The sequence below is a fragment of the Diplotaxodon limnothrissa genome, linkage group LG16 (assembly GCF_057381915.1).
Source record: "Diplotaxodon limnothrissa isolate DT_005_m linkage group LG16, D_limnothrissa_male_GT1.1, whole genome shotgun sequence".
NCBI classification, from domain to species: domain Eukaryota; kingdom Metazoa; phylum Chordata; class Actinopteri; order Cichliformes; family Cichlidae; genus Diplotaxodon; species Diplotaxodon limnothrissa.
In genome coordinates this window covers 23222742-23246204 of record NC_140611.1, presented here as the reverse complement: position 1 = coordinate 23246204, position 23463 = coordinate 23222742, and the positions used below count along the sequence as shown (strand labels likewise).

Genomic DNA, 23463 nt, shown 5'->3' with positions numbered 1-23463 from the left:
ATTAGATTTTAAAAAACACAAGAAACTACAGGGGTGGTGGTAAAATGTTTGAGCATGTATTGTTTAGTCACATATATATATATTTTTTTGCACGGACTCTGGATCACAAATACACCTGCAGATCTTCCACAAGGTGGCAGTCTACACCACAGTAAATGTTCGAGCTTATCACAGCTCTACACTGTGGTTTCATATCTGGGTTTGTCACATACCAAATTACAGATTCGTATAAGAAGCATATTAACGGAGTTTAATCCCACCTGTGCTTAATTCATGTGACATTAATCAGGCAAATTAATCAGAAGCAGAGATCGACTTTAAAGAGATATTAAAAGGTTTATTACAACAACTTATCAATTCAAATTTTATACAGAACTTTCACGTTACAAGTACACTTTCAACACAGTATCACACCCCTTTTTTTTTATTTTAGCAATTAAGCCAAAAAGTAAAACAAGTAACCAAAGTTTTCACAACTCAAGTTGTAATAACTCGTTTAATTATATTTATCTGAGACATTATCAAATAAACAGTTAAATTCTCGCAGAGAATTATTATCTCATGCAGATAGCACATAACAGTAAAATCATACTTTAGGAAAACAATGAGTTAGCTTCTTGTAAAACTACACAGTAGTAAGCCAGTACAGACTAAGAGAAAAAGGCAAACTGACTTCATGGTGTAATTTGACTTCTTACAATTATTTGAATGAAATGCTCACAATTCTTACAGACTTGTAGTAGTTTAATATACATGATGTGATTCCAGTTCACATCTCAATGCTTTCATTTTACATGACGACCTATTGGAAGAAAAAATGCATATCCTAATAAGACTGTTAAGGTCAGTTTTTAAACTGCTTACAAAGTTAATGTAATCAAAAGGGCTCAGCTACTGAATCCGGACAATCCTATAAAAACAAAGTACATAATACCAAGAAAGATCACGTACAACGTATCGTTGATGTTATTTACAATGTTTTCTAAAAATGTCACCTAGAATTGCAACCATGAAAACAGCCTAATGTCATTACGTGCTCCGCATTAGACGCTAAAGCCATTAAGAGTCACTTATAAAGCAGAGACAGTATACAAAGCAGGAGATCTCCTCTACTGAGACCCTTAAAATCGGAAATTACGGCAATCAACTCAAACTAATCTGCATTAAAAATGTACTCAAGTCATTTATACAAAAACATTAATGGCACTGAATGAAGTCAACATCACCATGATTGAGTAATGGAAAATAAGGTACTGCAATCCTACAATCACTGCTTCAGGAACAATCAGACTACAGGTGGAATGTTAATGAAATAACACACGTTTCCTAATCGGCTCACCTCCAGAAGACTACCCTACAGGCAGAGGCGAGCTCACACATTCAAATTGCACAACTACAGCTGACCTCACTCACAGAAAATCAGTCAAAGTTCAAATCTGATTCAGACATTTACGTTTGTGTGATGCGACAGTACTTTAATCTACTTCTAAAGGAAAACAAAAACAGAGCTGCCTGTACTTAATGTACGGACTGTCTTTAAAGTAAACCCGTCATATCTCTCAAATATGTGCAAAATGGAACAAAGTAAAGTTACTTTTAAATAAAAAGTGTCAGTTCTACTTCATTGTAAAGATAGTGCTTACAAAACGTCGTGAAGACGAAACAAGAAAACAAACTGCAAAATGAGCCACGGCACGCTTTGGTACGGTCGCTAACGATTCGCTGATCAACCGCTGAAGCTGATAGCCTTTAAATTAAAAAGAAAAAAACCCATAAGATTAATAAATAAGTCACACAAATACAAAAAAAACTCCAAACACTTAAGAACCACGTGTTTTACATCTTACACCTAAAGTGCCTATTCTTTTGTCTTCATCGGTTCCAGAGAAAACATTGCATTTTTAAAAGCATTGCCTATAAATTACAAAATGGACAAAACATAAAAGAAATCAGGAATAAATTAAAAACAGTACGGTCCGAACTGAAGCTCAGAGAGAATCCCTTTGCTCTGCTCGTCAGAGAGACTGTAGAGGCGACGGCACTCCGGCGATGACGCTCGGGCACAGTTTGGGACGATCAACTCCCTGAAGGCTGAGACTGGTTGGCGCCCCTCCGCGTTTGGCTCTCCTCTGTGCTCTGATTTGACGCGGTGGCGGCAGCGCCGGACGGGGCGGAGACGGCCGGGGTCGTGGAGGAGGAGCTGACCCCGTTGGAGGTGCTGACGGAGCTGTGCTGAATGGCCTCGCTCTGGGGGCTGCTCGGGACGGACATCTCCTCGCAGCTCTCATCTTTGTCGGTAACTGCAACGACGTCAGAAAAAAAAAACTGAAATAAAGGGGGTTTGAGGAGCAGCCGTTTTTATTTTACCGGATACTCTTCAGAAGGCTTGGGCTAGCTGTGTCACACAGGCCTAATCAGATGTAAAACAGCTATTTGCATGTAGCGTATGCAAACTGTTTCATTAATCCCCATAATGCTACTTCTGCACCCCTTCCTTTAATTAAAGCTCCAATGTCAATTTAAACCCACATCATAAGGGTACATTACATTCTGGGGCATGTGGCTGTGTTTCCCATCCCTAACTGCATTCTCATTTGTTTTTTGTTACCTTGCCAACTACTGCAGCGACAGATGATTACAGCACCTGATTTTAATGATGCTCACACTGGAGAGTAGGCAAGACTTGGAGTCGAAATGCCACCAGCTGTTAGGCAGTTGCATTGAATTAATTGGATCCTGATGGAAAAAAAAGACTCCACTCTCATGCTCTGTTTCATAAAGGAATAAGGAGCACAATGATAATTAATATTGCTAATGATATGAAGTCACTTGTGATGGCACTTTGTAATTAATGGCTGGGTTTCGTACTCGGGAACGTAAAATAGAAATTCCGTAGCAGGAAGACGCAATTAAAGAGCGATACAAATGTCTCCACATTAGAGGTTTCATCTGCCTTCTTGGCTGGACTTTGACCGCGTGATTTAGTGCGAGCGAATGTCAAAGAGCCATAAACTCCCTCGCTGCTTTACTGCGCAGAAGGTCAGCCTCGGAATAAATCAGCTTGGTGGTATTTGTTTCATGTTCAAGTGAGCATTATTGCTCCTAACAACGGCAAGTGCTGGCTGCCCGATATTTCATAATGCTCTAAAATTCTGGTTCCCTGGACCGACAGGAGCTTCTTTCCGCTCTCTTGGTTCCTGAAGTGGGGTTCACTGTAGACAGATGGACAGCTTAGTGTGCCAAGTGAAAGCATGGCCTGGCTTGTTTGTGGGGCAGTCTGGGTAATTTCCTCCCACCTGCCATGTCTACGCTTGGGCAGGACGATGAAGGGTATTACAGGTTCTGGAGGGCCAGTGTGGCCTTATGGGGTATGTAACACTGAGAAAACGGAGCGCTTTACATGACTCACTCACAATTAAATAACGTGCTTTACTAATTAGCAAAATAGTTTATTTCAGTGATTCTCAACTGGGGTGCTCAAGCCCCAGGGGGTAATTCTGTTGGTGTCGGGGAATAAATGGAGGACTGTGGAGTAATCTGAAATAAACACAAATTAAAAGAAAATTACCCCTTTGTTAATGCTGCAGTTTTAAGTGTGAGAATGGCAGTTAGCAAGCGAGGAGAGATGTTCGCTATTAGTCGTGGATGGATGGACCGAAATATCTCAGCAGCACTTAGTAAACAGTTCAGTTTTAATACAAAAGCAGCTGCGAGAGAGAGCTAAAACCATCACAGGTTAAAGTTAGTAAATGTGACTGTCAAACACATGAAAAAGGAAACAAAAATAACAAAAATAAAACTTCTTCAATTCAGGTTAGTTTACTTCTGTTTGTGTGTTTCAGCTCATCCATTTAGTTAAAACTACCACAGGAGGAAATAAAGTAACGGCTCTAGTCAGTCAAATATTGAAGAAAATTTGTTCAAATGAACATATCTAGGTCTTTAGCAGTGTATCATTAAGTATCACTATGTGATATATAGAGACTAACCACTTTATTAGGTACAACTTGGTAGTATAGCGCTGGACCCCAGTTTGTCTTCAGAGCTGCCTTGATGATTCAAGGCATAGATGCAATAAGGTGCTGGAAGAAATTTTGTGCTATACTGACATGACTGTACTCATCACATACAGTTATGAGTGCACTGACTTTATTGTCAAACAGCATGTCATTTTCAAGAACCCATTTTCAGATGATCTCAGCTTTGAGACATGGTTCACGGTAGAAGCAGTAATCAGAAGTTGTGTACCCTCTAATCATAAAGAGACAGACATAATCAGTGACCATGCTTGGGTAGGTTGTAGTGTTTAAACAATCCTCACTTGGTGCTAAGGGGCCCAGTGCGCCAAGAAAACATCCCTTACACCATTACACCAACAACCTAAACCTTTGATACAAGGCAGTATGGATCTATGCTGTCATCTTGTCTACACCATGTTCTGACCCTACCATCACAATTTATGAATGAATGGAGACTCATCAGACCAGCCAACATTTTTCCAGTCTTCTATTTTTCAATTTTAGTGAGCTGACAGGAGTGGTCTTCTGCTTCAAGGTTCAAAGTCATCAGAGATGCTCTTCTGCATAATTTAGTTATAAGATATGCAGAAGAGCTTTAGCTTTGGCATCAACGAAGGATTTTTGCCAGAGAACTGCCGCTCACTTCAGATTATTCTCTGTAAACCCTAGAGGTGGTTGTGTGTGAAAATCCCAGTAAGATTGGCAGTTTCTAAAATACTCAAACCAGCCTGTCAGCAAAGTAAATCCCCTTTCTCCCACATTCTGATACTCAGTTTGAACTTGAGCAGGTCATCTTGACCATGTCCACATGCACCGAGTTGCTGCTGTGTGATTGGCTGAAGAGACTGTTGCGCTAACAAGCTAATACAGTGGCTGTTGAGTGTAATTTTGTGTTGATGCTTTGTCCCACAACTAATGAAAAACTAGTTTAAATGAACACAAGGGTGTTATTTTTTTAAGGTGGATATCATAAACTATTGGGAATCTTTGTATTCTGCCATTCAATCAGAGTTCACCTTACTTCCTTTCACTCTCATAATAGTTGGCATTCCTTCTAGGATTTCTGAAACTCAAACACACCTGTTAGCATGAACCAAATTAATAAACTGTGGTATTAGAATAAAGTTCTATTTTTCCATAAAGTGTAACAAACGTGTTTGCTGACACCCTCAGCAACCATGTGAGAAAGATGACCCACTTTATCTGTGGATTCTGCTAAAAATGTCTGCACCAAATGAGACTTGGCTATGACAGCCCACTCTAGCCTGGAAACCATCAGTCCCATAATGCACATGACATGCGTCTGTGGGATGGTTAGCAATAAGAGATGCATAATGAACAGTGGAGCTTGGTGGCCACCCCACAATGAGAATGGTCTGCAGCACTGTCAAGCTTGCTGCTTTAATAGACTCATTTCAGTGGCAATCATTGTCAATACAAGTCAGCAGAGGTGTTCAGAGCAGTGGAGAAGTGACTTGGAGCCCATTTGCTCTGGCTGCATGCTGGCTCATCTGTGAAGGAAGATGAGTTATGACCAAAAAATCAGACCGACAGAGCCCCGGTCTGGGGAAACAAAGAAAAATAGGTGATATGTTTCTAAATGAGACTTTGTGATGATGCTGTACAGTCTGGGTTGACAACAGCAATTTGAATAAATAAACAAATGGCACACTCTTCTTGCTTATTCAAATATCCACTAAAATGATTATTGTAAGCTAAAGATGTTCAAACAACAAATAAATGAATGCTTACATAAAAAGCATCCTTATCATCCTTTATAATTCAGTTCCTGGCACCTTTTTTTTCTCCTGAACATCCGTCAAGACGCACTCAGCAGACATTTCACTTCATCTAACAAATGTTTATGTTGGTATCAAATGAGGAGGAAGTGCGAATACCACCTGTGGCCTCTTCACGGGAATGGGACAACAACGCCAGTGAGAATTTGTCTCATACACCAGCACCCATAAATATCCAAACTTTTGCAAAGTTTGTCAAAAACTAACAGAAGAAAGGAAGCCAATATGTCAACGGCTCTTTTTTGTTTGGCCACACGTCCTTCTAGTGGTTAGCCGGAGCTCATTTTTAGACACGTTTCTCCAGAAGCCTCGGGCTGAGAATAATGGAGCATTACTCACTGTGATAGCCAGATTTCTTCTGCATGACGGTTACAGGGCAATCTTTATGAGCCAGAAGAAGCTGCTTCAGCCGAGCCACTTCGTTCCTCAGGTCGGTGACTTCAGTCTTGAGGAGTGAGGAGACACACAAGAGCGATCAGTGAAATGGCCACTGGAGCAAACAGCATACCAGATATATAAACGACAGGTGCACACAGATCAAATCCTACGAAATGATTTTCCAAACTAGATAAAAGGTTAGCTGGTAATTGTGTAAATGCAAATATTATGATTATTATTTTTATTCCTGTTGTAAGCAATGAGCTAAATTGGGTAAATATGAGTTCCAGGTTTAGCAAAGCTACACAATATGCTACAGTGGGAATGTTACTGCAAAAAAATGAACCCCAAAATCTGCATATATACACTATAATAAATTCACATATGCATGAAGACACACCAAAAGCAACTTGAATGTGGCTGTGTGCCCTCTCTATATGAAAAACTCTATCGCTAATGAATTATTACTGGAAATGCAGAGTTGAATTTTAAAGACCTCGCCCACACGACCAGTCAAACTTCTAAAGACTCAGATGAGAACCGGTGAACACAGGGGGAAGGTAACAATACAACAAATGAATTCAGAATCAAGTATGCACTTTTTCATTTATGTATTTCCTGCACAATAATTATGAGCCTTCACTGGCTAGCGACCAGCGCATTTGTCAGAGGTGAGCTGTTCGGATTGTCAGAGCAACTTTGTAGATGTTGCTGAGATTTACGCTCTCGCGTCGTTACAGCTCCCGAGGGAGGTGAGGATTTCTGCATGTCGTAAAAGAGAGCCACATTACGTTGAAGGTGACTTTAACTGGATTTAGAGCGGCCAGGGGCCCACAGAACACCCAATGGCAGATTTAAGCTCGGGCTCTTCTCCTTTAAAGGACTATGGGTGGCTTAATCTATTAGTCTAAAAGCAGCCAATTTATTTGATTCCATCTGTTTAGTCTAGCTGGTTTTGGCAGGGTTGAGCTATTGTAAGACAGATTTAAACACAGCTGGAAGGAGCGTATGTATCACATCCAGCCAACACTGTATTCAGTGTGCTTCCACCATGACCGATTTCATTTACAGGCAATAGAAAACAGGCACTATTTTCAAACATGCCCACTAGTTCACGACAGAGACAAACATGTGCCAAACATTTCAGCTCCAGTAACGCCAAACTGCGTCATTTTATGACATTGTATTTTAAACGGTTACTAAAATGGACTTTTGAGAGTGAAAAACTTATCTGGAACTTTGTGATTTAATCGAAATCGAGCAAATGGGCCTTCGGTGATGCTGGAAGCTCTGTGAGCTGCCTGGTCTGACACCTCATTAAAAAGCCAGTTAAGGATGATGTTAAAATAATTGTGCATCATTAGAGGCAGTTTTGCTGATCAGCTGGGCCATGTCAGCATGGGTTTAAAAAAAAGAAAGCAGCACCGCTGATTAATGCCCTCGTATGAAGCGTCCTTTCTTCTCAGCCACATGTTGTTCCGTTTTTTTTTGCAGTTAACAGATAAAACTCTTTGATTTCATAACCTTATTCACTCACCTATCCTTTCCTTTTCATCTGCCTTTATTTAAATAAAATCCTAAGTAGCGCCGCCTGACAAGTGCTGATAACTTCTTTTTGAACCAGACGATATTAACAACGTGGACCCATTTATTTTGCGCTGCTGTGTATTCCCTCCTCCACCCTGCACATCTTACTCTGCTTTCATAGAAAAATAAGACAGTGAGCAAATAAACACCACATCTCATTTAATTGTCTGGAACACCGATGTGCCGCACCCCCGGCTCACACTTATCAACAGAGACAGCAGATACATGAACTGTTTCGAACTTGTCAGCATCAGATCCTAATTGCTTCCAGCGAAATGAAGGTTCAAAAAGACACCTTTCCCTAGGAGATTTTTGAGGCCATTCAGTAAACTGCTGAGACAGAAGCGAAGACACGCTTGTGTGCGGCTGACATCTGGAGGATACATCTTTATTGACAGGGACACATCGATGTAAAGGGCTCACACACCGCTGCTGTCACACGGCAGCTCTTCTTAATCGGCTTTAATGACTTCATCACCGCAGAAGGGAAAAGTCTGTGTACGGACGCATACGCTAACATCGTACAATGACAAACAGACACCACAGAGTACGAACACGTACATACACAAAATGACACACTAATAGATCTGAGCGCACAACAAAGAGAGACAAAAGAGTGGTTTGTTTTGGGTCTTTTTTACATGCAGCAGATGAAAGAAATACGTAAAAAGCACCTGTAGGCGTGCGTTCATGGAGGTGAGGTCCTCAGCCTTCTTCTCGAGAGACTGGACCCACACCTTCCTCTTCTGCCTACAGCGAGAAGCTGCGGCCCTGTTCCGCTCCAGGAATTTACGCCTCTTTTCGTCGGGGTCTTCGCTCGTTGTTCTGCGCCGCCGACCCCCTGTGCTTGGTGGGTTTGGTGCAGGGGGCACCGGGGAAGCCTGTACAACAACAACAACAACAATACTAATAATGGAAAGTATAATTGGAAGTGGTCCTGCTACTGAGTGACCACTTTGCCATCACTCTTTGCCATTAAACACAACAGGAAAGGGAGATTATTCGTTTATATTCTGCCCAACTCTGTTTGAACAGCTGATTGTTGTGTCTGGTGGACACACTACACAATGACTTTTATAATGTTTATTTAGCACTAATTAGAAATGTCAATACAAACAGCTAATATTTGCATTGATATTTATGATGTATAATTGTATTGATATTTTATCTGCAAACAGCTAATATCAGTCGATATAATGGCCTTGCTGATGTACTGGCTTAAATTAAAAATAAATTGTTTATACAGGTAATCGCACACAATATTAAGATTTACCCTCACTCTCACTGTACCTGTTACCTGTATGAACTTCTGCAACATTTTAAAACCAAAGGACACGGCAGCCGTGATTAAATACTTTAATAAGCAACAAAAATGGATGATCTCTTTGCATTAGTCTACATTCAAATATAGCTGAAGATTTAAGACACACAAGAGTAGCTTCTTATATGAAATATTAATAAAACAATAAACTGTGAAGATATAAGTACTTACAGGTGTCTCTGTCGTGGAGGTGGCTGGCTGCTGCAGAGAATGTGGAGAAGGTGCCTCGGTTGTGGGCAGGTGAGGAGCCGGAGTAAGGATTGCAGTCGGGGCTGGAGTTGGGGTTGGAGTCGGGACAGGAGAAGCAGGGGCAGCGGTGTGTGTTACAGCGCTGCTTTGGATTTCACCACCATCTCCATTGGTTACCTGAGGAAGCTGCTGGCTTAATGTGGCTTTCAATTTCTGGAAACAGAATTTGGCAAAGCAGGTTAATAAAAACAAGCACCGGTTAGTACAAGAAGGAAAACATTATGTAAAAAGCAAGTGATGTAAAAAAGGAGGCCATATGGTCTGCTAAAGTGCACATTAAAAGGTGTGGCCATTAAAAAGTTGTATTTCTGAAAAATTCACTGTCTATCACAGTGTGATGTACAACAGAGCACAAAAACTACGGATTGTATACTTTTACTTTTACTGGGGAAAATGAAAGGTTACTCATGTGGACCAAAATTTTTATTCTACAACATATCAATAAACAAACTAAAATCTCTCATTTACAAAAGCATCCTGATATTTTGTCTTTGTAGACTTACAGGGTAGGTTCTCGTTCTTAAATGTGGCTGTATGCTAAGATGTTTTATAGTACAGGGTTATAGTTGGACACTTGGACCCTAGTCTCAGTTCTTATGTAATCTGGAACAAGTTTCCTTTCTTCTCAGCTTGCAGCTGTAATAATCTATACTATAACTAACCAGTCTGTCTGTCTGCACTGCTCACAAACCCCCCTCCACAGTCCCGCTGCACTATGCTGCCTCCACCGTGCGTCACTGTAGAGGCGTTGTTAGTCAGGTGACGGTGGCTTTAGAAATTTCCCTGATCTATACTTCACAATTTCAGGTCTACAGACAGTTTCTATGATTTCATGGCTTGGACATGAGCTGTGATACATTTCAAAGATCAACTTCAGGAAACAGGACTGGATCATGAAAAAAGATCTGAATACTTTCTAAGAACACTGCAGTAAGCTAATACAACACATAAAAACATTGAAATGTTATTTATCTTAAAAATAGCCATATTTGAACTAGTGGAATACTGTGTCAAGTTACAGCACAGACCTCAACTTGCTAAGCATGTGGTCAGGAAACATTTGGGCTTAGTGTCAATTGATGATATGAAGTAGCTACAATATTTCTATTGCTTGCTGTAAAGGTAGCTAACACATAAGCCAAGGTCTACAGCAGTATCAATGAATTTACTGGACCAGTGATTTCATGTTGGACCCATACATTGAGTGTATGTACAAACTGTATGAGTAGTAAAATAGGTAAAACAATGTAGTAAATAAGTAGTAATTAATATGGAATAATATAGTGAAACAGGGTATTAAAATGAATAACGTAAAGAGGAAAATTACTGTGAAAGGGTTTCAGAATGTTTATGACATCTTTAGAGCTATGCTTAAAATGTACTTGCATCCTAAGCTTTTCATTTCCCGCATTCTTAATTTTATTTTGCACATGTTGAAACGTGATCTGGATAAAACTATTAATAAAGGAGTCTTTTAACACTACCTCTAACCATGTTACACACAAACAATCCCTGCAATTCACAGGTCAATTCCTCTAGCATCAAAGACGCAAACAAACAAGGTGAAAGTGAATGAGCCTTTGGAAGCAATAACAGAGTGAGAGGGAATGCATTTACATGAGAAAACAGAGGACCACATTATTCTAGCAACTACCTTTGCCAGACCAATCTATCTACCAAATTAGTTTATCGTGTAATACCCTTCCAGAAGCTCTTCTGGCAGAAACAAGATATTATTCTCTTGGAATGGCCCACAGAAAGAGGGAAAAGCCAGTCAGATTCATATTTCATTTCTGCCATGGAAACCTCATCAGTGTAATAACCCTCCATCTCATGGGTGTTATTCAACCATCTGCTACTATATTACTTATCTTTATTTTGCAACTAATTAACAGCATAATCTTCTAAATTCAGCAAGTTAATTATCATTATTGTGGTCTTTGCAGCATCATCAGTCCTTGTAAAGTGCCGTCTCCGCGCCCCCCGAGAGCTAGGTGGGGGCGGGGAGCAGGCAGGTTGAGCTGGGGGTCTGTTTTCTTGACGCAGGCTCATTAGGTGTTTGCTGATGAGCTGAGTGCGGTGGGAGGCGCCGCGAGTAAGAGGGGGGGATGCAGGTCAGGCAGGATTCTGCTGAACAAAAGGTTCCATGCAGGGTGAGGCCGACTTAATGTGCCTCGCTGAGCGTGTGCCAGGATGCCCCCAGCTGGCTCTCGCAGGTAGCCCCCCTCTGGTTGGCCCTTGTGACGGCGTGCTGAGCTCAACGCTGTCTCTGCGTTTGTCATCTCCATACCCCATGATCCCCGACAACTCCCTGCCCCTCCCTTTACTCCTTCCTCTTCCTCCTTCTCACGAGTCAGGATCAATCCTACCCTCCCAACACACACAAACACACACACCTCCTCTCTGCAGTTTAGCTGCTAATTTCCAAAGGCGGAGCATGCTGCGAACACTTACAGGTTCTGTGATCCGTGCTTCATCACATTGCCACTGATTTCCCACATAACACTTTGTATCTCTGCCCTTCAACTATCACTGTTAAAACAGGACAACAACGACCATGTTCTCCCTACAGAGAGATATCTGAAGCATTTTTGGTTTTTTGTAGATGGATTATGTTAAATTAGCGGGGCAGGCACAAGTGTTTTTATTCTGTTCCTGATTAATTTGCAAATTATTTTCTCAAATAATTGATTAATCATTTATTTATGTAACAAAATACTGAGTAAATCAGCCAATGGACACACTGCACATGGAATAATAAATCATCTGCACCATTTTTTTGATACCACAAACCCAGTTCTGCTCATCACTTATGAAGAAAGCAACCTTATTGTCTTATTGTTACTCATTAGACTCTCTCATTACCTTGGCTGTTATCACCTCTCTCAAATGGGGAATAACAGCTTCAGTGTGGAAACAACATTTGATGTAAATTAAAGAAGAGATAATAAATACCAGCTTTGCTTCTGACTGGGCCGGCTGAGGCTGTGGCGAGGGAGGTCCTGGGATTCCAGGGACGTTAGGCACTACGGTGACAGGTCTGACAAGCTGACAGCAGACACACAGACACAAATCAGCACAGAGAAAATTAGTCTTCGGCAGTAAAAAGGCACCCAGTGCTCCCCCCACAACGTAAACATACACACACATACACACACAGCCATGGCAGGCTCTCAGAGTTTCCTCATATCTCAGCCTCATTAGGTTGGATGGCCTGTTATTTTGTGGAGGCAGCGCCACATGGAGATGCAGTGTGCACGCTAATGAACCTCTGCCTGCCTGCGTGAGAGCATATGGACAGGGAAGCTGAAGAGAGGATGGAGAGACATGAGTCAGAAGGCCAGACTTGGGCCTCCTCTCGCAGCCGCTGACAATGAGACAGAGGGAGATGGGAAGAGCTGGGGGGAGGGGGTTTGATCGAGTGAAAGGGAGGCCCACTGGTGGCTCATGTTCTCCATCTACTTTTGCCCTCCTTTACTTGTCAAAGGCTTTCCATATCCCCACAGACCAGGAAGACAGAGGTTTTCCCTGCTGTGCCTCTATCAGGAGATAATCGACTGCTGCTCAGTGTTCCACATAGATAATCAGGACTACAGTGAACAATAAGACAGGCAACCACATGGGAGAGTTCAAGAAATACCAACAAGGCCTTCATTTACAACATATTTCTAGATGACACGCAGCCGCGCTGTTCGCAAAATAAACGAGTGGCATCATCTATGGCTTCCACTTTAAATTACGGGCGCTGATTTTGATTGTACAAGAAAAAACAGGAGTAAAACGTGCTGGACAGAAGCCCGCTGCACCTCATCCAAATCCTGTGTCTCTGCCACAAGTGAACTCTAAAGTCCATTATTTCAGTCAGCCTCTCCAGCTTTACACTGACTGCCAAATCTGAGGTGCCAACTTTGTAAACAGTCCCTCTGTCCAACTACAGCAAAAAAACCCAAACAAACAAAAACAACAAACAAAAAAGAGGTTAATTTAATGTATCGCAATAGCTCAATATCAATGTCATCCGAGAGGGATTTGAATTGTAATCACTCGCGTTGCTGTCCATTAATGTTTGAAAGCAACAGTGGAATTCCTGTGTTTTCACGTTAAATGGAAAACAACATTTCATATGTAAACTGGTGATCAGTCGAGCATGAAATCAATCGACTCATTTGGTGAAAACAAATGCTTTCGTTCATTAGTTAATTCCTTCTTTTCCATGGAAACAGCAGTTGGCGACTGACAACCGGGCACATTACATCTGCCGCAGAAGCTCAAAAGCTGCACAACAGCTACTAAATAAACTTCACAACAAGATTATTTCAGTAATAAATAGCTCTGACTCCTCTATTTGTCCTGTAAATAATGGGTGCTGCGCGTTGATCCGTTTAATCAAATAAACACCAAAATATTCAGCTTCTACACAAAAGTGTTTTCACACATGAACTCCAGAAGATGTTGGGATAAACACCGTTTAAAAATTACTTTTTTAAATACAGCATACGGCATAAGATAATTTCCTTCAGCTGCATTCTCACTCCTTGAAATACTCTGTGTGGTTTCGGTGGGGGAGCTGCCTAACTGGAGCATGCAGGTAACAGGTACTAGACGACTACCTGCTAGCTGTGAATTCACAGAAATATTACCTGTGCTTCTCACATCAACACAAGACTTTGTATCACAGAGCTGGCAGGTTAAGGGTAAAGACTGGCTAACATTCACATTCACAAAAGCACCTCTGCCAGACGATATCAGGAAAAGTTCTGCCCCGTGCATGTGTGAAAGTAGCATAAAAGCACAATGAAACACAATGCTGACAGAATATTACTGGGCATAAAACTTACAGGAATTGTAGTTGGAATATGTACACTTGAGCTTGTAATAGATGCAGGTATAGCAACTGGCATGGTCTGGCCATTAGGCAGCTGTAAGAGCACGGGGAAGGTACCAGACACTGGGCTGAAAGAGGAAAGAGGAAATCACAGTGAGGCAAACAGTAAGCTTTGTGATTAACACAAAATGGAATATGTCACAAAATTAAAGACAGGAGCGACTACAAATATACGACATGATGTCATATTCAGGCAAACTGATGGAAATTAAGGTGTAATCAAGACAAAAAACAAACAAACAAACAGAAAAAGCACCCGTAAGAAAAAGAGTCAAACAATATCTTCAAAAGATCCAGTGTTACTGCTATATTATGACCTAATAAATGACATCAGTATTGCCCAGATATTGACTTCTGGTAACAAGTTGATTTCACTGTCAAGAAAACACACAGGGCTTCACTAAATCATCTGTGTCAGGATTTCAAATATTAAAGAATATCTACTATTAAAGGGAAAGGCCTCTTGAAGCCTTACTGTGAGTACGACAAGCATTTAGCACCTGATTCACTGACCGTCTATGCCAGCGAAAAAATCCTGTTTTAGCATTAAGTTTGTGACTGAAAGGTGTTTCCCTTTTAGAGAGAGAAATCTGAGAGGAGAGTATTTCAATGAATTATATAAACATGACTTATTGTGGTTTGTGGCATACACTATTTAACCCTGAAATAAGCATGCCCTTTTCAGTGCCTGACATAGCAAGGATAGTTGTGTATAGGAGAGTTAATTTAGGATAAATTGGCTTGGGGTGGGTCACTCAAAGCTTTGGGTGCAGGTGTCAAAGTTTTGGCTTTCTCCTGCACATCTTCACTGAGAGCTTAAAGGTTCAGTGTCAAAGGCTGTGACTGAGACTCTGACTTTATTTATCTCCAAAGTTGGGAAATTACCTTGTTATAGCTCTCAAAGACTCAATAAAGTTCAATAAAATGAAGCTCGGAAAGTTTAGAATTTCCACAAAAAAGGGAGCTCAGTTAAAAAGGAAATACAAAAAAAGTGATGAGCTCACAAAATTAAAGATGACACAATAAAGAGCTCAAATCTAAAATGAATGCAAATGAATCAGACTTCATCCTTTTTTCAGAACATATTAAATCTCCTTCAGCCATCTTTCTTTTATCTGACTTTTTAAGCAGTTTCTGGAAAGAAACTCATAAAGTGCAAAGCCCACAACCTACAGCTCCTACTGTGTGCCTGTGACTCCCACTGCTCTTGGTACATCACACTGGTCATTATTAAAATGAAATAGCTGCATCTGTGTTCAAAGATGAACAACATGAACACTGTTAGCAGATCGCCTGCAGAACTTTCCATGCTAATTTGCCCTGCTTAGTAAATCATGTGCACAATAATGAAAGTAATGAAGGTGCTGCTATGTCAATTTCATCTGCTGGATGAAAAGCTGCAGTGTGGGTTTTTATAAACTGATTAACTAAAAAAATTAGTCTTTCAAGAGACAAAAGAGGTTGCATGGACTAACATGTGGGACATCGGCAGGAAGAAAACCATTCCACTCAGTATAATTGTGAGTGCAGTTAGCATTTTGCGACCGACTGAATGAAGTTTTCTTCGGTTAGCCTTGTGAAAAATAAATAAATAAATAATTCTAACTAGGTTTTGATTTTGGCTCTCTGCCAAAGACAATAATCAGAGGATACTGGAGGAAAATAAAGCACAAGACTTGCTGTGACGGTGATGATTATGTGAAAACCCCGTTCATGTTTTTTTCTCTAAGTCTCAGATTTTTCATCGATATTTGTATATTTGAGCAACACTGATTTTGTTCTTCAAAGACGGAACTTAGAGCCAAAAGAAAATGTTCCTGCAGAATGCAAATAAATCCCAAAACAAATAAGCACATGCCTCATGAAATATGAGCTCACCATGGCAAAACTGCACAAAAATGATTTGGAAAAGGAAACGATGATTTAATAGAACTAGGATCTTAAGAAACGGACACATTTGGTTACTTACACTATAGGCCTATTAGTAGATGGGACTTGGGTAATAACAGAGCTAGATGTTGGCGATGGGAGAGCTTGCTGTATTACAACATTAGCGTCTGAGGTTGCTAGGAGTACATTGGGAACTTGGAGGGATGCAGGATGGACTATAGTGGATGTTGGCAGTGAGGCTGGCTGCAAAGATAAATCCTGGAAACATCATAGAAGATCTTAGCTGAATGAAGTGTTTAACTGACACCAGATTACTTGAATGTTTCCTATAATAAGATGCTGTTACTCTTTCCTCAACATCAGGAATAAATAATATGAGCAATCAAGTAAAAGGTATTTGTCTGAATCCAACTAATATTTGTGTAGTACTGCTAATCTTTTCAGTTTTAGTGTATTAACAACAGAATAAGACAAGTTAAGAGTTCAAAATTAAATTATATTAAGCAGAAAGTCCCAATGCTTCACAAAGCGGATTTGCAAATTTCTGATCGCAGGAGTAGAGAACGCCCTTCATTAGAGCGTTGTAAATGCTCTATGGTTAGAAAAAATGCCAGAGGCAGCTTAAAGTGCCTACCTTGTCATCATTTGTAGTAGACTCAGGATGAGGCAGAGGGCTATCTCGATGTGTCTCTATCACTGTGGGCTCCTCAATTTTGTTGCGGATGATAGGTGTCGCAAGAGGTGACAAATCCAGGGGTAGCTGTGGAACAACAAGAAGCCCAAAATGATCACAAGAATTAACACAGACAAGGCTCAGATGATCTGCTTACACATTTAACAGCGAGAACCACCTTTTTAATTTCATCTTCAGTGGCTTTTTTGAAGTCATGGTCAAAAGGACTGGCGAGTTCATTGAAGAGCCCGACCTCCTCGCAGTTCTTCAGGAAGCGAGTGGGCGTTGGGGTTTGGTCTGCAAGGGAGGAAACTCTTGAGCACAGAGATGGAAATGTAAAGCATCCATCACCTCTGAATAGTCCATCTAACAGAGCACTCACCTGCAATGATAACAGTGTCATTCCGAGCAGGGCCAAACTTCAGGGTCATCTCATGTTTGTGTTTGTGGACAGCCAAGTGGTCTTCATTTGTGAATCTCTATGCAAGGTTTCAAAAAATACAGCAAGTGTGACTGAAAGAAGTCTCACTTAAACCTTAAAATTTTAATTCTGACCAATAATTTAGTCTTCTACGTCATGGCTGGATTCTAGCTTGACAGCTTTACGGCCTCTAATGTGTGGCTGTCGAAACTCATTATAAGCTTTAACTGCGAAAGCTGTTATATAATTGTGCCCAACCCGTTTATTTTTATGAGTATTGACTAAACAACAGAAACAAATCCTGCTGACCAAAACCACGAGCAACTGAGCAGCAACAAAGCAACTCTAATGTTACTATGAAAGCAGACCTGACTAAGTAAAATGGACTCTAACAAACACTGGACATTGGACTTCATAAGGTTAATAGCACGATCTATGTATGTACTTATCAGAAAACTCACTGAGTACAGCAAATACACATCTAACACCTGTGATACACTAGACATGCCCTCAGAACTGTGAAAAGGATCTCAGGACTCTGAAGACCCATTTATATACATTAAGTCAAATTAAGCATCTCCAGATATTAGATGAGCAGTAAGTAAATAAATTAAGAAGCTTATTTTGATCTATTTAGTCACGTTAATTTTGCTTTGATGAGCCAAAATACTTTATTTTTCTAATGAGTATTTGTTTGTTTCCTATGCAGACAAGAGGGAATAATTACAAAGTAAAACTAAATTTGAAAAATGCAGATTATCATTGCTTATTGGTCAAATTGTCATTTAAATCACTGGCAATGGTATTTGCATACATTTCACAAGTGGAGCATCTTTTTTTAGATGACAGGTTGTGAGTCTTTTAGGAAAATTTCAATACTTTTTGAATTCAGTTCATCTGAATTTTATGTATTTTAGCACAAAAATGAAATAGTTAAGTGTAAATTTTGACCAAAACCTACACTTTAGTGGGTTTTAGATCATATAATACATAGAGTATGTCAAAATTACTTTAAAAAAATCACAACAAAAAACAGAGCACCTGATTACCAGCTAGGCATTGTGATTAAGTTCCTTAGAGCCCCAAATCAATGTATATGAGTAGGTGTTGGGAAGTGTACCCTATTGTTAATGTTTCCAGTATTGCTATGATGGGATAGGTTTTAAACTTAGTTATTTAAAACCATTTTTGCTTTAGTTTATAATGTGCTCATATGGCACTTTAAAAAAAAAATGTTTGGGTCTATATACTACGTCAATGAAAAAGTGACCAGTTTGCAATGTATATATCTATGTATATCAATGTATATATATATTTTTGGGGGGATGTGGAAATGTGGATCCAGTCATGTTCATCTGTACCGTGAGATTTATGAAACACCTGTGATCAAACACTTACCTGTCCACACCCAGGAGCAGTACATAGGAAAGGTTTATCATCACTCATATTAAGGAATTCCTGTTACCTCGCCCTGAAATAACAATAAATAAATAAAAGATATATATATATATATATATGTAAATAAATATCACACCTGCAGATATGCAATGATGTATAGTTCAAGAGCTGACGGTATACAAATAGGGCTATAGCAAATAATAATTAGTGAGAATAAATGTAGCTCATAAATGTGTAAATACAGGGTGGTTGGAGGATGCAGTGGTTATAAAGCAGAGCTGGAAATTTGGACAAAGCCTATGGATGCAGGGCGGCTGCTTTGGTTGTTTACACTCGTTGTCATCATAAAGAGGATTATCGCTTCACTTGTTTTGGCACAACAAGCGACTGAGCCACGCATCCAGGGCTACCATCATCTGACAGCTTCTGTGCTGTAAATATAGCAGCTCATTTTTAACAGACATCACACACATGAACATCTCACTATTACGTTACTACATATGTAGCGCTCATCTCTTCCAGTCGCTTCCACGGAATAGCCTGAGCCCTGCGTTAACATACTAGCGTCGCCATATTAGGAGCTAAATATCACTGTAAACAAAGGAGATGTCAGCGTTTGTTTCGAGGCTGTCTCGTCGTAACGGAGCACGAGTACCTCACGGTCCCAGTAATTATGTCTTTTACCGCAGCTTTTTACCCATTCGCTATCAGTTTATGTGGTCACTTACCCCCTCAGCCACAACCCTCGATTTCCAAAATCCCACGGTCGTACTAAAGCATCGCGAGAACAGCTATGACTCTTCCGTAAACGTCACATTCGGACCGACGAGCCACATACACTTTGCTCTTGTTGTCATTGACCTTCAAGTAGTTTTGGAAAAGAATTAGGAGCAGACATGTTTTAAGGCATATAAAATATCCTTGCTAACAAAAGTCATATTTCTGATGTTTCTCCTTCCAGAAAATTACTGATTTAGTTTTCAGTGTTTTCTGGAGGCTCCAACTTAATCCCTTTTATTATTTTTTATACATAAAACAATCTCTAATCATTTTGTTATTTTCATTACTATTATTTTTAATGTTGTAACCTTCCAAGATTTTTTTTAAGCGTTAAAAAAGTAACAGATCCGATATGTTATCTGACCAGAATCCTTTTGTCACTGCTGATGCTCAAGACTTTCAAGGTTTTAAACATGATTTCAGGCAATCTGTGAAAGGCTCCGGTCCCCCATGACCTGTTTTGGATGTGTGAGAAAAAGGGTGGATATAAACCATAAACCATCCCTAGTTAACTGCACTAGTTTACAATATACACTCCATTTTGAACTAATATATATATATATATATATATATATATATATATATATATATATATATACACACACACACACACAATATAGATCACCATTTTATATTGTTATACATTTGGATCTATGCTGATCATTTTTTGTCATGACAAGTGACAAATATTACCTTATCATAGTAAAGGATTGTACAGCAACAGTTTGTGTGAGCCAAATCTTAAACTGAGATATTTAAAGATCACCCTTAACAATGAATGTTAAGCATTTCTGCTTGATAAGTGACTTAATGATTATCAACTCTGGCATTTTTTAAGACTGATTTTACCTCTTCAAATTTAAGCTCAGCCAGTGAAAGCAGCCAACAATAAAGGTGTAATGACTACAATCTGTCAGCTTTTGAAACCGGGGGCTTTCATCACAAGTCAAAAAATTCAAAACCCATTACTTAGCTCAATTAAAATCAGCTAGATTTATTCAGTGGCATTTACAAAAGCAAGCACTCACTTGCTGTCTGAATACAATATTACTTAAGTGCAGCTGAACCAAAAAGTCATTAAGGTGGACCCCAAAAAGCTTGCATGTTATAGTCTATGAAAACAAGGCTGAGTAATGGCAAGTCTAAGCACCTGCTTCACAGAAAAGATGACATTCATGAAGGCCAAGTGCTTTCTGTTGTGTTAGCATTTATAATCCAGACATAAAAGTTACTGCCATTGTTAAATAGTCAAACACATGTATTTTAATCACGTAATTTCTTACATTTGTACAATACATGTCTTGGCTTTTTTGACAGTGTCTAAAAGACTTGAAAATGTACATTTCCCATGACACCAACACGGAACAATTTTGGTAGCCACAATAAAATATGTAGTCACATCTGTAATGAAAATTTTGTCTGACAGCAGAGTTTTACATAGCGAACAGGATAAGGAAAGCCACCATCAAACAGAACAGTCCCATGGCTTCAGACAGGGCGAATCCCAGGATAGCGTATGAAAACAGCTGCTGCTTCAGAGATGGGTTCCTGCAAAGAAAGGAAGAAAATAAGATATCAGCACATTTACAGAACACACAAGGAATCAATTAGCGTTATAGCATGATATGGCAGCCTCGCTTCTGTCAGTCTGCCCCAGGGCAGCTGTGGCTACAACCGTAGCTGCCTCCACCAGTGTATGAATGTGAGAGTGAATGAATAGTGGCATTGTAAAGCGCTTTGGGTGCCTTGAAAAGCGCTATATAAATCCAATCCATTATTATTATTATTATTATTATTATTATAGTGAAGAATAAAGACACTAAAATTAAAACAAACCTAGCATAGCCAATGATGAGACTACCAAACACTGTCCCAATTCCAGCACCAGATCCAGCTACTCCGACTGTGGCGGCTCCAGCACCAATGAACTTGGCGGCAGTGTCAATGTCCCTGCTGATAGCGCTTGTCTGGAAGCCTCTCAGTGTAGCCTGGCTCAGGGGGCTCTGAGGCAGCAGAGCAACACTGCTCTGTAACAAGAGAAGAGGCACTGTAAACACTGTCCTTTCGCTGCCCGCCTCAATGTAAACATCAGCTGACATTTAAAACAGTGTGGCAACAGATGACAGGAGTAATATAGGAGGCACAGTCTGAAATTTAGGGAAATTTTAAGCAGTTCTGTCACACCATTAATCAAAAAAATTGCCATTTTACTGGCAAGTTTTAAACGTAAAGATAAACTACAGAGCAGAAATCCACACATAAAGGTTGAACTATTTATTGCATGTGTGTTTTAACTTGTATTTTATTTCTTTTAAAACTTTGATCTGTTGCTTTCAGACACTGCAGACTTGCATAGCTGGTCTTTATCTTTTATGGTAAGCACACGGAGTTTACGTATTATGAAATGTGCTATACAAAATTGACAGTGGTAATTTAGGTAATAATTTCCAACACTGCACTGTTAAGAAGGGCTGTAGAAGTTGCAGAAAGCCTGCATTTCTTCTTACCTCTGATTTGACATCAGGCCTGGACAGCACAGAGGCAGACAGAGGTCGGTAAAGAACCCGGGAACCAGCACGGACCTGCAACAACAACACCAAAAACACGAATAATGAGTCCAGATAAACAATTTACATGAATGTATGCTCAGTATCATACAACACATGTGCTTTAACAGTGGCAACTATTCCCCATTTGTGGATATGTTTGAAGGTGGATGACTCCTTGAATGTCACAGTGTAATTCATTGCAATGTGTGACCTGTGGCGCTTAGTGATGACTGCAAGTAGTATTAAAAGTTAACTGTTGAGCAATGATGTTGGCATATTACAATAAAAATCCAGTGCAAGTTAGCTAACACCCATTTGTGTTGTCATTCAAACTGGTTAGCCTCCAAAACCAGTATCATGACCTTGGATAAAGACACTCCAGGATATATGTACGTGCAAGCTGGCAGCCCAAACGGAAAATGTAACCATTTCTGTATTGTTTGCAAAGTGCGAGGTCTTGTGCACTCTGCGCCTTGTTCTGCTAATAGAAGGCCTAAATGACCTTAGCTAGCGGCCATAATGGGAGCTACGTGCTAAAGGCTAACGCAGGATTATAGATGCATTATTATTAACAATTTTAAAAATCGCATGCGTAAATTTCATGAACATTGCACCCATTCTGCTGCCATTAAAAAGGAATGTGAATTACTGGTTTAGCATTAGCCGGCTAAGCTCCCGGCCTAGTCTGATACCCTTGCAGGAAAGCTGCAGTCAAGTTCAACCAGAGGCCCACCGGCTTTATTTGCGACATTAAGAGAAGTCCGACTCAAAGAAACACACAGACGAGGAGAAACTCACCACAGCCGGCGTGGAGACGAACTTAGCGCAGGCGTACATTTTCTAGTTTAGGTAGTTTTAACCGGTTCGGTCAAATCTGGTTGAATCCCGGGTTTCTCTATGGAGGGAAGATCGGAGAGAATTAAGGTCAAACGGGTGTAAAAATGCCCAGTAGAGAAAATAACAGCATTCATAAGTGCATTCACATCCGTTCTGTATGTTATCCTCACTTGCCCACTGCAATGCGAAGCTTAAAGAGAGGATGAAAAGGGATTTATAAAGATACGTTTCTCATTCAAACTGCCATTACACACTTACCGACTGCAGAGGTCGAACCACAGTGGAAGAGTGCGCATGCGCGATGGGGTGTTCGTAAGATGCCCGGATGGTGACTGGGCAGGTCGTTTCAATTAAACTTTATTGAAAATCAGCCGGGAAGAAACTTTATCAATAAATGTTTTAAGTACGTTTTTTAAAATTTTAATGTGAGAAAAAAAGTTCAGATGGACATTTAAAAATGTTTTATACTATTGGAAATGGCCAGTTCTACTACATTCAATGTTAAGAAATCAGGTTTTTTTAAAGTTAAAAAAAAACCCCAATTACATTTATCTGCTTTTCCAATTCTTTCTTATCACCAATCACTGAGTCTGAAGCATTACTTGATACTTTTCTATATTTTTTAAACAGGTTTAGAAGAAGGATGTATTTCATTACTGAACAAAATCATGTAACTA

General features: G+C 40.0%; 2 protein-coding genes across 2 annotated transcripts; both read right to left on the bottom strand.

Annotated features, from left to right (window-relative positions):
- Nucleotides 1-996: 996 nt before the first annotated feature.
- On the bottom strand, nucleotides 997-18677 carry atf2 (activating transcription factor 2). The gene is made up of 11 exons (XM_085374228.1): nucleotides 18621-18677; nucleotides 17184-17280; nucleotides 16980-17098; nucleotides 16763-16888; nucleotides 16208-16386; nucleotides 14192-14306; nucleotides 12309-12401; nucleotides 9276-9506; nucleotides 8458-8664; nucleotides 6158-6263; nucleotides 997-2300 (listed from the first exon to the last, which is right to left on the bottom strand). Exons 1-11 carry the CDS (start codon nucleotides 18666-18668, stop codon nucleotides 2077-2079), a joined length of 1545 nt encoding a protein of 514 aa, XP_085230354.1. The 5' UTR covers nucleotides 18669-18677; the 3' UTR covers nucleotides 997-2076.
- Nucleotides 18678-20111: 1434 nt separating this feature from the next.
- On the bottom strand, nucleotides 20112-23103 carry atp5mc3a (ATP synthase membrane subunit c locus 3a). Its single transcript, XM_085375289.1, has 5 exons — nucleotides 23045-23103; nucleotides 22748-22844; nucleotides 21908-21982; nucleotides 21237-21427; nucleotides 20112-20948 (listed from the first exon to the last, which is right to left on the bottom strand). Exons 2-5 carry the CDS (start codon nucleotides 22784-22786, stop codon nucleotides 20834-20836), a joined length of 420 nt encoding a protein of 139 aa, XP_085231415.1. The 5' UTR covers nucleotides 22787-22844; nucleotides 23045-23103; the 3' UTR covers nucleotides 20112-20833.
- Between the last annotated feature and the right edge of the window lie 360 nt (nucleotides 23104-23463).

Bases quoted from the DNA above. Each gene is read 5' to 3' on its own strand.
- atf2 (XM_085374228.1), bottom strand. From the start codon at position 18,668: ATGAGTGATGATAAACCTTTCCTATGTACTGCTCCTGGGTGTGGACAG. The intron at 14,307-16,207 runs GTAAGTAACCAA...TTCCTCTTTCAG, and splicing joins TCTACTAATAGGCCTATAGT to CCCAGTGTCTGGTACCTTCC. The intron at 8,665-9,275 runs GTAAGTACTTAT...GTTGTTGTACAG, and splicing joins CCTCCACGACAGAGACACCT to GCTTCCCCGGTGCCCCCTGC.
- atp5mc3a (XM_085375289.1), bottom strand. From the start codon at position 22,786: ATGTACGCCTGCGCTAAGTTCGTCTCCACGCCGGCTGTG. The intron at 21,983-22,747 runs GTGAGTTTCTCC...TTGTTGTTGCAG, and splicing joins TCGTCTCCACGCCGGCTGTG to GTCCGTGCTGGTTCCCGGGT. The intron at 20,949-21,236 runs GTTTGTTTTAAT...CTTTCTTTGCAG, and splicing joins CTCATCATTGGCTATGCTAG to GAACCCATCTCTGAAGCAGC.